At 40.4% G+C, this 14,210-nt stretch overlaps 1 protein-coding gene across 1 annotated transcript in view; it reads left to right on the top strand.

Annotated features, from left to right (window-relative positions):
• Window positions 1–14,210, top strand: part of COL14A1 (collagen type XIV alpha 1 chain) — a 260,476-nt gene that overhangs the window by 113,180 nt on the left and 133,086 nt on the right. Inside the window, 2 exon segments of the mRNA XM_017847514.1 lie at window positions 8,689–8,818; window positions 12,415–12,537. Of these exon segments, the coding sequence (XP_017703003.1) occupies window positions 8,689–8,818; window positions 12,415–12,537 (253 nt within the window).

The raw sequence follows: 14,210 nt of genomic DNA, 5'->3' as shown, positions 1-14,210 counted from the left end.
TTTTTTTTTTTTTTTTTTGCGATGGAGTCTCACTCTGTTGCCCAGGCTGGGAGAGTAGTGGCATGATCTCAGCTTACTGCAACCTCCACCTCCTGGGTTCCAGCGATTCTCCTGCCTCAGCCTCCCGAGTTGCTGGGACTACAGACACCCCCACACTATGCCCGGCTAATTTTTGATTTTTTTAGTAGAGACGGGGTTTCATCATGTTGGCCAGGCTGGTCTCGAACTCCTGACCTTGTGATCTGCCCGCCTTGGCCTCCCAAAGTGCTGGGATTACAGGCGTGCACCACCCCTGCCCCCTTTACCATTTTTCATTGTGTCTACTTGATTCTTCTCTCTTTTCTTCTTTATTAGTCTGGCTAGTGGTCTATTTATTTTTTTAATCTTTTCAAAAAACCAGCTCCCGGATTCACTGATTTTTCGAAGGGCTTTTCATGTCTCTGTCTCTTTCAATTCTGCTCTGATCGTAGTTATTTCTTGTCTTCTGCTAGCTTTTGAATTTATTTGCTCTTGCTTCTCTAGTTCTTTAAACTGTGATGTTAAGGTGTTGATTTTAGATCTTTCCAGCTTTCTCCTGTGGGCATTTAGTGCTATAAGTTTCCCTCTAAACACTGCTTTAGCTGTGTTCTAGAGATTCTTGTATGTTGTGTCTTTGTTCTCATTGGTTCCAAAGAACATATTCTTTTCTGCCTTGAATTTGTTATTTACCCAGTAGTCATTCAGGAGCAGGTTGTTCATTTTCCATGTAGTTGTGCAGTTTTGAGTGCGTTTCTTCATCATGAGTTCTAATTTGATTGCACTGTGGTCTGAGAGACTGTTTGTTATGATTTGCATTCTTTTGCATTTGGTAAGGAGTGTTTTACTTCCAATTATGTGGTGAATTTTAGAATAAGTGCGATGTGGTGCTAAGAAGAATGTATATTCTGTTGATTTGGAATGGAGAGTTCTATAGATGTCTGTTAGGTCCTCTTGGTCCAAGTCCTGAGTTCAAGTCCTGGATATCCTTGGTAATTTTCTGTCTCATTTGTCTGTCTAATATTGAGAGTGGGGTGTTAAAGTCTCCCAATATTATTGTGTGGGAGTCTAAGTCTCTTTGTAGGTTTCTAAGAACTTGGTTTATGAATCTGGGTACTCCTGTGTTGGATGCATATGTATTTAGGATAGTTAGCTCTTCTTGTTGCATTGATCCCTTTACCATTATGTAATGTCCTTCTTTGTCTTTTTTGATCTTTGTTGGCTTGAAGTCTGTTTTATCAGAGACTAGGATTGCAACCCCTGCTTTTTCTTTTTCTTTTTTGCTTTCCATTTGCTTGGCAAATATTCCTCCTTCCCTTTAATTTGAGTCTGTGTGTGTCTTTGCATGTGAGATGAGTCTTCTGAATACAGCACACCAATGGGTCTTGACTTTTATCCAGTTTGCCAGTCTGTCTTTTAATTGGGGCATTTAGCCCATTTACATTTAAGGTTAATATTGTTATGTGTGAATTTGACCCTGTCATTATGATGCTAGCTGGTTATTTTGCCCGTTAGTTGATGCAGTTTCTTCATAGTGTCAATGGTCTTTACAATTTGGTATGTTTTTGCAGTGGCTGGTACTGGTTTTTCCTTTCCATATTTAGTACTTCCTTCAGGACCTCTTGTAAGGCAGGCCTGGGGGTGGCAGAATCCCTCAGCATTTGCTTGTCCGTAAAGGATTTTATTTCTCCCTCACTTATGAAGCTTAGTTTGGCTGGATGTGAAATTCTGGGTTGAAAATTCTTTTCTTTAAGAATGTTGAATGTTGGCCCCCACTCTCTTCTGACTTGTAGAGTTTCTGCAGAGAGATCTGCTGTTAGTCTGATGGGCTTCCCTTTGTGGGTAGCCCGACCTTTCTCTCTGGCTGCCCTTAACATTTTTTCCTTCATTTCAACCTTGGTGAATCTGATGATTGGGGTTGCTCTTCTCAAGGAGTATCTTTGTGATGTCTGTATTTCCTGAATTTGAATGTTGGCCTGTCTTGCTAGGTTGGGGAAGTTCTCCTGGATAATATCCTGAAGTGTGTTTTCCAACTTGGTTCCATTCTCCCTGTCACTTTCAGGTACACCAATCAAATGCAGATTTGGTCTCTTCACATTGTCCCTTATTTCTCGGAGGCTTTGTTCGTTCCTTTTTATTATGTTTTCTCTAATCTTGTCTTCACACTTTATTTCGTTAAGTTGATCTTCAATCTCTGATATCCTTTCTTTCACTTGATCAATTTGGCTATTTATACCTATGTATGCTTCACGAAGTTCTTACGTTGTTTTTTTCAGCTCCATCAGGTCATTTATGTTCTTCTCTATACTGATTATTCTGGTTAGCAGTTCCTGTAATGTTTTATCAAGGTTCTTAGCTTCCTTGCATTGGGTTAGAACGTGCTCTTTTGCTCGGAGGAGTTGGTTATTACCCACCTTCTGAAGCCTGCTTCTGTCAATTCATTAAACTCATTCTCCGTGCAGTTTTGTTCCCTTGCTGGGGGAATTGTGATCCTTTGGAGGAGAAGGGGCATTTGAAATTTTCAGCCTTTTTGCGTTGTTTTTTTTTCTCATCTTCATGGATTTGTCCACCTTTGGTCTTTGATGCTGGTGACCTTTGGATGGGGTTTGAGTGGTCGTCCTTTTTGTTGATGTTGATGCTATTGCTTCCTATTTTTTAGTTTTCCTTCTAACAGTCAGACCCCTCTGCTGCATGTCTGCTGGAGTTTGCTGGAGGTCCACTCCAGACCCTTTGTGCCTGGGTATCACCAGTGGAGGCTGCAGAACAGCAAAGATTGCTGCCTGCTCCTTCCTCTGGAAGCTTCATTCCAGAGGGGCACCTGTCAGGTGCCAGCTGGAGATCTCCTGTGTGAAGTGTCTGTCGACTCCTGCTAGGAGATGTCTCCCCATCAGGAGGTATGGGGTTCAGAGTCCCACTTGAGGAGGCAGTCTGTCCCTTAGCAGAGTTCAAGCACTGTGCTGGGAGGTCCACTGCTCTTTTCAGAGTCATCAGGCAGGAACATTTAAGTCTGCTGAACCTGCGCCCACAGCCACCCCTTCCCCCAGGTGCTCTGTCCCAGGGAGATGAGAGTTTTATCTATAAGCCCCTGACTGGGGCTGCTGCCTTTTTTTTAGAGATTCCCTGCCCAGAGACGAGGAATCTAGAAAGGCAATCTGGCTACAGTGGTTTTGTGGCACTGCGGTAGGCTCTGCCCAATCCAAACTTCCAGGCAGCTTTGTTTACACTGTGAGGGGAAAACTGCCTACTCAAGCCTTACTAATGGCAGACGCCCCTCCTGCCACCAAGCTCGAGCATCCCAGGTTGACTTCAGACTGCTGTCCTGGCAGCGAGAATTTCAAGATGGTGGATCTTAGCTTGTTGGGCTCTGTGGGGGTCGGATCTGCTGAGCAAGACCACTGGGCTCCCTGGTTTCAGTCCCCTTTCCAGGGGAGTAAATGGTTCTGTCTCACTGGCATTCCAGGCATCACTGGGGTATGAAAATAAATTATTGCAACTAGCTCAGTGTCTGCCCAGATGGCCACCCAGCTTTGTGCTTGAAACCCAGGGCCCTGGTGGTATAGGCACCCGTGGGAATCTTCTGGTCTGCAGGTTGCAAAGACCATGGGAAAAGCATAGTGTCTGGGCTGGATAGCTCTGTCCCTCACAGCATGGTCCTTCATGGCTTCCCTTGGCCTAGGGGAGGGGGAGTTCCCCAATCCCCTGTGCTTCCTGGGTGAGGCGATGTCCCACCCTGCTTATGCTCACCCTCCATGGGCTGCACCTACTGTCTAACCAGTCCCAATGAGATGAACTGGGTACCTCAGTTGGAAATACAGAAATCACCTGCCTTCTGCATTGGTCTCACTGGGAGCTGCAGACCAGAGCTGTTCCTATTTGGTCATCTTGCCCGGGCACCAAAATCAGTGATACACCCTTAATCATGGCCTGGTACGCTTTTAATCATGGCCTTCCCATGTATTCTAAATTTACACTATATCATTATAATTCCTTTTAGTCTAGAACCTGAAAATTCTTTCTTATACATGTTTCTGATCAAACCAGGTAACTCCAGTATGCATCCAGAAGAATTTTTCTTTTGAGTTATAAAATATGTTTATTTAGCTCATTGCTTGCATTTCTTGCCCTCTGCTGCATTATTTCTGACACTCTGGGAAAGAAGTCTACAAGATTTATTATTGCTCAAGTATAACATTATCATTCCTTTGCCTTCCTTTCTCAAAAAGGCTTCAATGGGAAGTTATTTTTATTTATGTGCTTATACAAACAACTATTTGAGCCCAAAATCCTTTAAGGAAAGTACTTCATTTCTGACTAATGGAGGAAATATTACAGGACATAGTGATAGACCACACCTACTGTGAATAGCCAGAAGGCCATTATACTGTTCTGGGAGTACTTTTGAAAAGTGAATGGATTCTTGAACAAAATAGGTTGAATTACAAATTCACTCAGACCACACACTTCAAATGGTTCATGATTGGCAAATTAAAAAAAATAAAATAAAATTTTGGTTAGGAATGGTAATTAAATATATAAGTTGTGATATTTTATTTTCTGTGTTATTTTTCTCATACTGTAATTTAGTTCCTAAAAATGAGCCCATGAAAACTTCCCAGAGTGAGAGGCTTTTTTAAATTTTATTTTTGGTTTGTTTGCTTTTTGTTTTTTACTCTTTCTAAGAAATACATTAAGCTTCTTAGTGAATTATTCCTGTTCATTTAGAAAGAATAACAATTTAATCTCATGCATGCACTCGTAAGCTATGCAAGGTAAAATAATAATAATATTTACTTTGGGTTGTCTCTAGATAATTTTTCCTTTTCTACTTTCTTTCATTTCACACTGTTTATTTTTGAAATAGTTGGACACCTAGATGAAGGGAAAAAAAGATCAAAAGTCTTAAACACTCTGACCCAGTTAAACAAACCTGTAGTAAAATGAAAATATTGATAAATTTGGTGGTATTTGCTGCACAAAACTGTTTTTTTTTTCTCTTTCTCTCTTTTGCTAGACAGAAGAACCTACTGTAGAATTCTTTAAGTATCAAGCTCCTTTAGAGGATTTTAATTAAATAGGATATGTGCACACTTGATTTATAGGCACCCTCTCAGGGACTCATCTGAGGGTTCTTTGAAAATTTATATCAGTGTTTTATGAACTGTTACTGCAATATAAATGCAATGTATTATGACTGGAGACAGAAAGTGGACTGCATGTAAATTTAGATTATGAAACTAAGGTGGACAGGCAGAGGCACATCTGTATTAAAGTCCAAGGGTCTTGAAATCACATGGGCCAAATGACATCTTAAAATAATAACGTATGGCACAGAAAGACAGATGGCTAAGACATATTATGAAATCAAGAAAGGAAATGTGTCAAGATAAGAGGAATACCAAACCTTCCTTAACTCTCAAGGCTGATTAAATTTACACAAATAAATGATAAGCTTGTGTATTGAAGTTGGACAATAGTGTATGTATATGTTATACACTGTGTACTATAACATCATAGACCAAAGTTCAGCTTAAATATATGTAAAACAAGGGGAATTTAATTTACGTTTCCAGTTGAGGTAAATGAAGTGTTTCTATATGTTCTAGATATAATTATACCTATCAAATATTTCTAGATTAAAAAAAATCTTTGAATTCTTAGAAATAAAATTGTAGTACCTGTCACATATTTTATAAGGATTGACTTTCAACTCTGTCTTGGAATGTGGAGGAGTGGCAATGACATTGCTATACATTTTGTTTTCAGGATAGGAAGGTCTCTCATTTATTTTAAAAGGCTAGTCAGGATTTCAGAATTTTCTAGAGCCTAAGTATAAAAATCTGTATCTCTAACCTGAATTCTGGGTTGCAAGAATATGTCTAGAGGAAGAATACTCAAAGTGTGACTCAGTCGGCTAGATGACTACATGATAAGTTCAGATATTAAGATTAACATTTTAGAAACATTGATAGCCATTTGACATTACTGCAACAACCTGAGAACATGATCACTTTTCTAACCACTTGGTTTTATCGTATTTTACAAATACTGGTCTGCAATGGATGGGAATTAAAATGACACCACCACCACCACCACCACCACCACCACCACTTAGTCCTTCACCACAAAGAGTTTGAGAATCACTATGTGGAACTGAACTTCATAAGATGGGAACACAGCAAGATACAGGGAATCCTCTTTCTACTGCAGGAACAGCTGGTTGGATGTGGTCCAGGTTGCTCTGAAAAGCTTTGGGTGATATTAGGGCCAGACATGAAAATCCATTTCTGAAAAAAAATAAAAGCATGAAGCTCACTAGTTATATTTGCATCCCATCTAACCATGAACATTTTTTACAGAATTGTTTTATAAATAAAACCAGCATCTGTTCTGACCTGCAGCATTTGTTTTTAGTAGGAGCACATTTTTTTACTTTGCTTTGTCCAAACAAGCAGAGGCCAGGCAAGAGGAACTTTGCATACCCAAGAGGAGATTGCTTTTTACTCTTGAGAATGAGTATCAATAGGGTAAGAAAGTTCAAGTGGTGCAGTCATGTGGAGTAGAGGACAAAGGCCCAGACAAGATTCTTGAGGTTTCGGAATGGCTCTTTTACTCAATAGCTCTATGGACCTCACTTTTCTCATCTGTGAAATGAGTGTGACGTTACCCCATATTTCAAAAGGAGGTAGTGAAGATTAAGTGAATTATAGATTGAGAATTCCTAATCCTAAAATTCAAAATCTGAAATGCTCCAAAATCCAAAACATTTTGAACACTGACTTGATGCTACAAGTGGAAAATTTCACATAGAAGTAATTAACACAAACTTTGTTTTATGCACAAAATTATTAAAAATGTTGTATAAAATTACCTTCAGATTATGTATATAAAGTATATATGAAATGTAAATGAATAGTGTGTTTAGACTTGGGTCTAATCCCCAAGATACCTCCTTATGCATCTACAAATATTCCTGAATCTAACAAAATCTCAAATCCAAAACACTTCTGGTCTCAAGCATTTCTGATAAGGTTTACTCAGTCTGCATATGCTATATCAGAATGCTTACAGCAGCACCTGGCACATAATAATTGCTAGGTAAGGGAGACCTCTTACTATAAATCACAGCAACTACTCCTGGCAAGCTAATGAGTCTTCTAAAACAGTCACACTGTTTTTTAGTATTCCATGAACTAAATTTAATTGGTTAATTCCAAGACCGTGTGCTTCTCAGTTTGAAAGAAGACATTATTTAACATCAACATGGGTGGTTTGCTAGATGGACAGATTGAAATGAATGCCCAGGCTCTGCTTCAGCTGGGTTACATTTAAGAGAAACACTCTGAGGGAAGCTATGTTGATGAAGTAATACAAGTCAGGGCAACCTCAATTCTTCTCTTACCCTTTCTTAGTGCTAGGGCCGTCTAACTCATTCTGGAATAAAGCAGAGCTCCTTTGTAAATATCTCCTTCTCAGGACCCCGAGTCCGCACATCAATTCAGACCTGTACATTTCAATGGCCCTTTCCGATGAGGAGCAAAATCATATTAATCTCACATAAAATCACCTAATTTAGATTTCCTCGCTTCATATTTAAAAAATTGCTTTTAAAGCTTAGCAATATCTTAGCAACAGCTGCTTCTGGGTTCAACTCGAGGCTTTCTAGGGCTTATTCCATGATTTATAGGTTCCTTCCTTCATCCAGAAGGAGACAGCATCGCCCTTTGCCTGCTGGCATTTTACCCAGCACTTGAAAAGTAACTCCAGCTGTCCTGGTCTTGTGACTCCCTTAAACCCGTTTGAGTCAGTTCTTACATCCTAGCACTTTTCCAGCCATGATTAAGTTCTTTAAATGGCCCGGTGATGGGCCAGCTCCTCACTCCTGGAGCACAGACAGAAAGTTTTGTGGTTTTAGCACTGAGACCATGTGGCTTTTCTGGTCCAGACGATTCTTTTCGAGGTGGCAGAGTTCACACAGCCGCCACATGGCGCCCTGCACTCACTTGTGCGATGTCAAACCCACTGCTCCTTTTCTTTTTTGTGGGGACAGCCTTTTAGACACAGAGTGATGGTGATTCTAGATTGAGGAAGACAACTCCTTTCAGAAATAAAAAAGCTGCACCATTTTTTAGTGTTGCTGGTAAATATGCTTCAGCTCAAGAAAACTTGGCTTTAATGTGTGGTTCTGTTGCTCTTGGCTAGGGTCCATCCTTTCTAACTGAAAGAAGAAAATGCTGGAGTCTGATTATCTCTGAAGCAGGAAAGAATGGAAGGCTGACTTTGCAAGAGGATACTTAAGTAAAACAAAAAATGATAAGCAGCAGGCTGGATTATAGAATGAACTCTCCCAATCCATAGACACCTGCTATCTAAACAGGCCATTATTCTCTCTTCTGGATACTTTACAAATGCCAAGAAGATGTTGAGAGAAGAATATTCCTTAGAGCTTAAGAGCATCAAATTTAAACCTTCTGTATTAGTGATTATAAACTAAGGGTTACTATGATGGGAATTTCAGGAAGAAATGCTTTTGCACGAATGCCCTTTCTTTTCTACTCACTCTCAAAGCACATCGGTTTGCTTTTGATTGTTTCAAAATGTGTAAAGTTGTGCTTCATTAGCAAATCAGTGGAAACAGGTCTCACTAAGACTGTGGTCCTTTGCTTTTTTGTTCAGGTTATGGTGCCTGGAAGCCAGAACAATCTCCTTCTGAAGCCTCTGCTTCCTGATACTGAATACAAAGTCACAGTGACTCCCATCTACACAGATGGAGAAGGCGTCAGTGTCTCTGCTCCTGGGAAAACCTGTAAGTGAAGCTTTCTCCCTTTGGATATAAGCTGACTTGTCCCTTGTAATGCACCCTGAAAGATACAGTAGATTGCAGTGAAGAAACTAAAAGATTTGGAAACAGGAAATCTGTCTGCATCCTGTCTTTACATACACAAGCTATGTGACTTTGAGCAAATTGCTTAAATGTTCTGGGCTGCAGTTTCCTTTTCTGTGGAAGTGAAGACTTGAAAAACCACTAGATCTTTCTCTTCCAGAGTTTAATTCATCAAGGTCCTGTTGATTCATCAAAATGTATTCTGAGTGCCTAATTTCTCTTCACCTAACAGGTGTGCTCTAGTCCAAGCCACACTCTCGCTCTTATTTTTGTTTTATTTAATTAATTTACTTTTATTTCCATAGGTTTTTGGGGAAGAGGTGGTATTTGGTTACATGAGTAATTTCTTTAGTGGTGATTTGTGAGATTTTGGTGCACTCATCACCCGAGCAGTATACACTGAACCCAACTGGTAGTCTCTTATCCCTCATCCCCTTCCCACCTGATCCCCTGGAGTCCCCAAAGTCCATTGTATCCTTCTTATGCCCTTGCATCTTCATAGTTTAGCTCACACTTATAAGCGAGAACATACGATGTTTGGTTTTCCATTTCTGAGTTACTTCACTTAAAATAAGTCTCCAGTCTCATCTAGGTTGCTGAAAATGCCATTAATTCATTCCCTTTTATGCAAGCCACACTCTCTCTCATCCAGATAAGTGTACTAGCCTCCTGTCAGGTCTTCCTGCTTCTACTCATGCCATCTCCTATTCTTCTCATAGCAGTTTGAGGAGATTTTCAGCAGATAAATGATCTGCACCTCTGTTCTAAGCCTCCCAATGGCTTCTCATTGTACCCAGGATAAAATCCTACATCTTGCTGTGCCTTACAAAGATGAACCTACCACCTGGATCCTGCTGATCTCTTTGATCTCCCCTCCTGGCCATTTCCCCAGTCATACCTCCCCTTCTGCCCTCCACTGGACTCTTTGAAGTTGTTCCTGCTCTAGGCCCCACGCCCTAGCAATTCCTTCTACATGGAATATGCTTTCCCAGATGTTTGCATGTCAGAATTTTTCTGTTCATCCTGGTCTAAGCTCAACGTCACCTCCTCAGCTTTTTCTGGCCACCCCATGCAAAGTAGCCCCCACTGTCTATGATATTATCATTTTTTGTTTGTTGCTTTTGGTCATATCATGGCACTAATTACTCTCTGGTGTTTTCTTATTTATTCATGTATCTGCTCACTGTCTGTCTCCCACCCCTGGAAGGCAAGCACCATGAGAGCCTGGGGCCTCATCAATACTGTTCACTTCTGCATGCCAAGCTCCTATGGCACTGGATGGCACAGAGGAGGTGTCATGCAATGCTTGTTTAAGAAGGATTGACCATGGTCCTCAAATGAGAAAGATGCATGAACACCCTTGATTAAAGCATTACAGAGTCTTAGTTGTCTTCATTATTGATCTGATTGTCTATTCTTGCATAAAGACTGCTCTAGAACTTAATGGCTTAAAACAGTGACCATTTTTTTTTTATCACATCTCACAATTGTGTGGGTCAGGAAATTGGGCAGGACTTGCTGGGAAATTCTGCTCCACATGGGATTGATCCATGTCACCTGGTGGTATTCGTTTGAGGGTTGGGCTGGTGTGGAGAGTACAGGACAACTTTACCCACATGTCTGGCATCTTGGTGGGGGTGGCAAGCAGCCTGGACCCAGCTGAGTCCCTCTCTCTCTCCATTAGTCTCAGAGCTTCTCCATGTGGTCTTCCCAGCAAAGCAGTCATATTTCTTACATGTCAACTCAGGACTGTAACAGTAAGAGTTCCAAGAGGCATAAAATGGAAACTGCTAGTGTATCTTCTGCTGCAGTCTATTTATTGGTCAAGGTAGTCATAGAACCCACCCAGATTCAAAGAAACAGTCATAGCCCCACCTGTCAATGGAAGGAGGGTCAAAAACTCTGTGACCATCTTTATCCATCATAATTACCAAATGGTGACATGTGGTTAGGTTCAAAATGGTGTCAAGGACTGAATTCTGTACCTGGGCACTGAAGTGTGGAGTTTTCAAATAAGTTTGTGAAAATCATTAAAATTGTGAAGCCCAGAGTCCTGATTCTACTCAGCTAGGCAAATAGATATCATCTCCTCATTTAACAGTGCTGGCATCACTCCCTCCTCCCATGCTTATGCCGTGTGCCTCCACCCAGACTCCCACCAAGCCTGCACATTTTGCTAAACATCACCCAGAGTATTGTGAGTCCTCAGAGCTGCTATAGTTGTTTCCTCAGGTGACATGAGGAAGGAAAGAAGGAAAACAGAAGAGTAGAGCTATAGGGAGATTTCAAACTTTTCACTCCACCTTTACCAGTATATTGGCATCTTGATTTGGTCTATGCACTGGAACTTCTAGCAGATGTTGGTATGTTGCTGCTAAATAAATGTTTGAAAACCAAAACCACAGACTTAAGCAACAATTAAAGAAAACATCAAGTAGTATTTTACCTAGCAAAGTAAATACTTGCTATTATTTATTTATCTTTAAATAAAAACTATTTAAAGATTATTAGTATGAAAATAGGGCCTAAATCTTATTACAGAAATGCCATTACATCTTAACAATCTCTATATAGTGAAATTATTTTGAAGTATTAGTGGATGATCTAAGCATGATTAAGCAGTGGCCAACACAACTAAGTTTTATCAACAACAAAATGATAATGACAAAATGCATACAAATTTATAATAATGCTCCATATAAATGACTGTAATGTTTTGATAAAAAATGGATAAGTAATAATATAAAACTTCAAACAATATAGGAAATATGAAGATGAAAGCAAAAAAAATCAGAAACTTACCTCTAAGAATAATCACCATTAACATTCTATGAACATGCCCCCAATATTGCTGTTCACATATACTTAGTGGAACAGAGTGGCGTGGAGACAGACATTTCTAATAAACACGATTGAATTCAATTATACCTAAAATTAACTGATGAAAAGGGAATGAAAATAACAATGAAAGACTTCTGCATTTCAGATAAAAGTGTTTTGTCCTAAGAGCAGTTATTTCCCATATATTTAATATTGAAGGCCAGGCGTGGTGGCTCACGCCTGTAATCCCAGCACTTTGGGAGGCCAAAGCAGGCGGATCATGAGGTCAGGAGATCAAGACCATCTTGGCTAACACGATGAAACCCCGTCTCTACTAAAAATACAAAAAATTAGCCAGATGTGGTGGCACGTGCCTATAGTCCCAGCTACTTGGGAGGCTAAGGCAAGATAATTGCTTGAATCCAGGAGGTGGAGGTTGCAGTGAGCGGGGATTGTGCCACTGCACGATCCCCTGGGTGAAGGAGTGAGACTCTGTCTCAAAGAAAAAACAAACAAACAAACAAACAAAAAAACAACCACAGACTCTCAAAGGCTTCTCATTGTGTGTTTCAGTGTACTTTCACTTTTAAATATTTTTAATTTTATGGGAAGATGTCTTATATTTTGGTGGCAACAGTGTGGGACATACAGAAGGAAATTACAGTGTATCCCTGTTTTTCCTTTTCTTTTCTGCTCAGTGCCATCCTCAGGGCCCCAGAACTTGCGGGTGTCCGAGGAATGGTATAACCGGTTGCGCATTACGTGGGATCCCCCATCTTCCCCGGTGAAAGGCTATAGAATTGTCTACAAACCTGTCAGTGGTAAGTAAGGCTTTGTAAATAATATTGATACCATGAGTAGTCACTTAAAATGTCTTTTAAGATAAATTGTTTTCTTATAACACTTGATGTTTGGTTGTATTTTTTAAAGAAGTAGGGAGAAACTCTTACTTGTTTTGGAAAAATAAAGTGTTTTAGTATGGTTAGTGATAAGGTAGATATTATCAGGATGATGAAGCTATGACGTGACATAGCAAACTACTGGGCACATCAATTAGAAGAATATATATTGGGTATATACTTGACCTAATCATACCCTAGACCAGGAATCAATCTAAGGAGACCTTGACTTTATAGGAAGCTTTTATGCTCAATGAAGATATAAGTTCTAAACATTTGGAATTTCGGATTTCAAAGTTCTCCTCTACCTCTTACTTCTTGGATTAGTTGGAAAAATTTCATTTACCAACTTCTTAGTCTCCCCAGTTTAGAAATGATATTGGGGGGGGAAAAAACTCATCACAGTAGTAAAATGCTTTTCCACCAGTCGCTTAGCCACCTCCATAAGAGGATCCCTCTCACCTCTACCTCCCACATCGTTATATCTTGAAGGCATGAAAATGATCCAAGTAGAAAGTAATCGCACCCTTGGTCTGTACGCCTGTGAAGAGGAGACCGTGTGCACCAGCACCTCTTACAGTGCCATCTCCCCATTCTTAGCAATCTCACGAAGTTTAAACAGGAGACTAGAATTGATGTTATTAGGGTCTTCTCAGTTTTCTAGACCTGGGCTTGCAGTGCTCTAGTTATTCAGCAGAAAGGACACCTCCAATCATTTTTCTTAATTTGGCAGGAAAATTTAAAAAACATTCTTAGGGTCATTAAAACATTTTCTGCTGTCTGGGTGTGGTGGCTCATGCCTATATTCTCAGCCCTTTGGGAGGCTGAGGAGGGTGGATTGCTTGAGTCCAGGAGTTTGAGACCAGCCTGGGCAACATAGTGTGACCCCGTCTCTACAAAAAATACAAAAATTAGCCAGGTGTGGTGGCATGCACCCATAGTCCCAGCTACCTCGGAGGTTGAGGTGGGAAAATTGCCTGAGCCCGATAAGTCAAGGCTATAGTGAGCTGTGATCACACCACTCCAGCCTGGGCAACAGAGCAAGACCCTGTCTCAAAAAATAAAAATAAAATGTAAGCCCCTTCTGCCTTCAAAAACTCTGTTAGTCTCAATTTTTCATCTGAGATGTGGTTCTCGCCCCATATCAATTTTCAGCCTTTTCTATTGTGTCCCATTATCCACGTGCTGTTGTCTTCAGGCCCATAAGACTCAAATACTCCCACCTCCAGTTTCTCCAGACAAGCATCCTTATAACCAGGAAAATAAAATAGTAAGACTAGAACGATGCACGAGCCTGCTCCAGGCTCATTCTTTGGGATGCATCACCAGTGTTTTTGTCTCTTTGCTTTAGGCCTGAAGCATACGTTAATTTGTAAGACAGACTTGCTTAATTTGTTCTTTGGATCATTTTACAAATATTGATCAGGCTTTCTAAGCACGAAAAGCTTTATTTTAGGCCAGTGGTTCTCAGTTGATGTCATTTGCCCCCCAACAGAGACATTTTTTATTGTTACAACTGATGAGGGAGGACTTGCTCCTGGAATCTAATGGGTACTGCTAAACATGCTACCATTGACAGTACTCCTCTGCCCCAG

The sequence above is a fragment of the Rhinopithecus bieti genome, unplaced genomic scaffold, assembly GCF_001698545.2.
Source record: "Rhinopithecus bieti isolate Rb0 unplaced genomic scaffold, ASM169854v2 scaffold_28066, whole genome shotgun sequence".
NCBI lineage: Eukaryota > Metazoa > Chordata > Mammalia > Primates > Cercopithecidae > Rhinopithecus > Rhinopithecus bieti.
The sequence above is the reverse complement of the archived record's forward strand: the minus strand, read 5'-3'. Positions and strand labels throughout refer to the sequence as shown.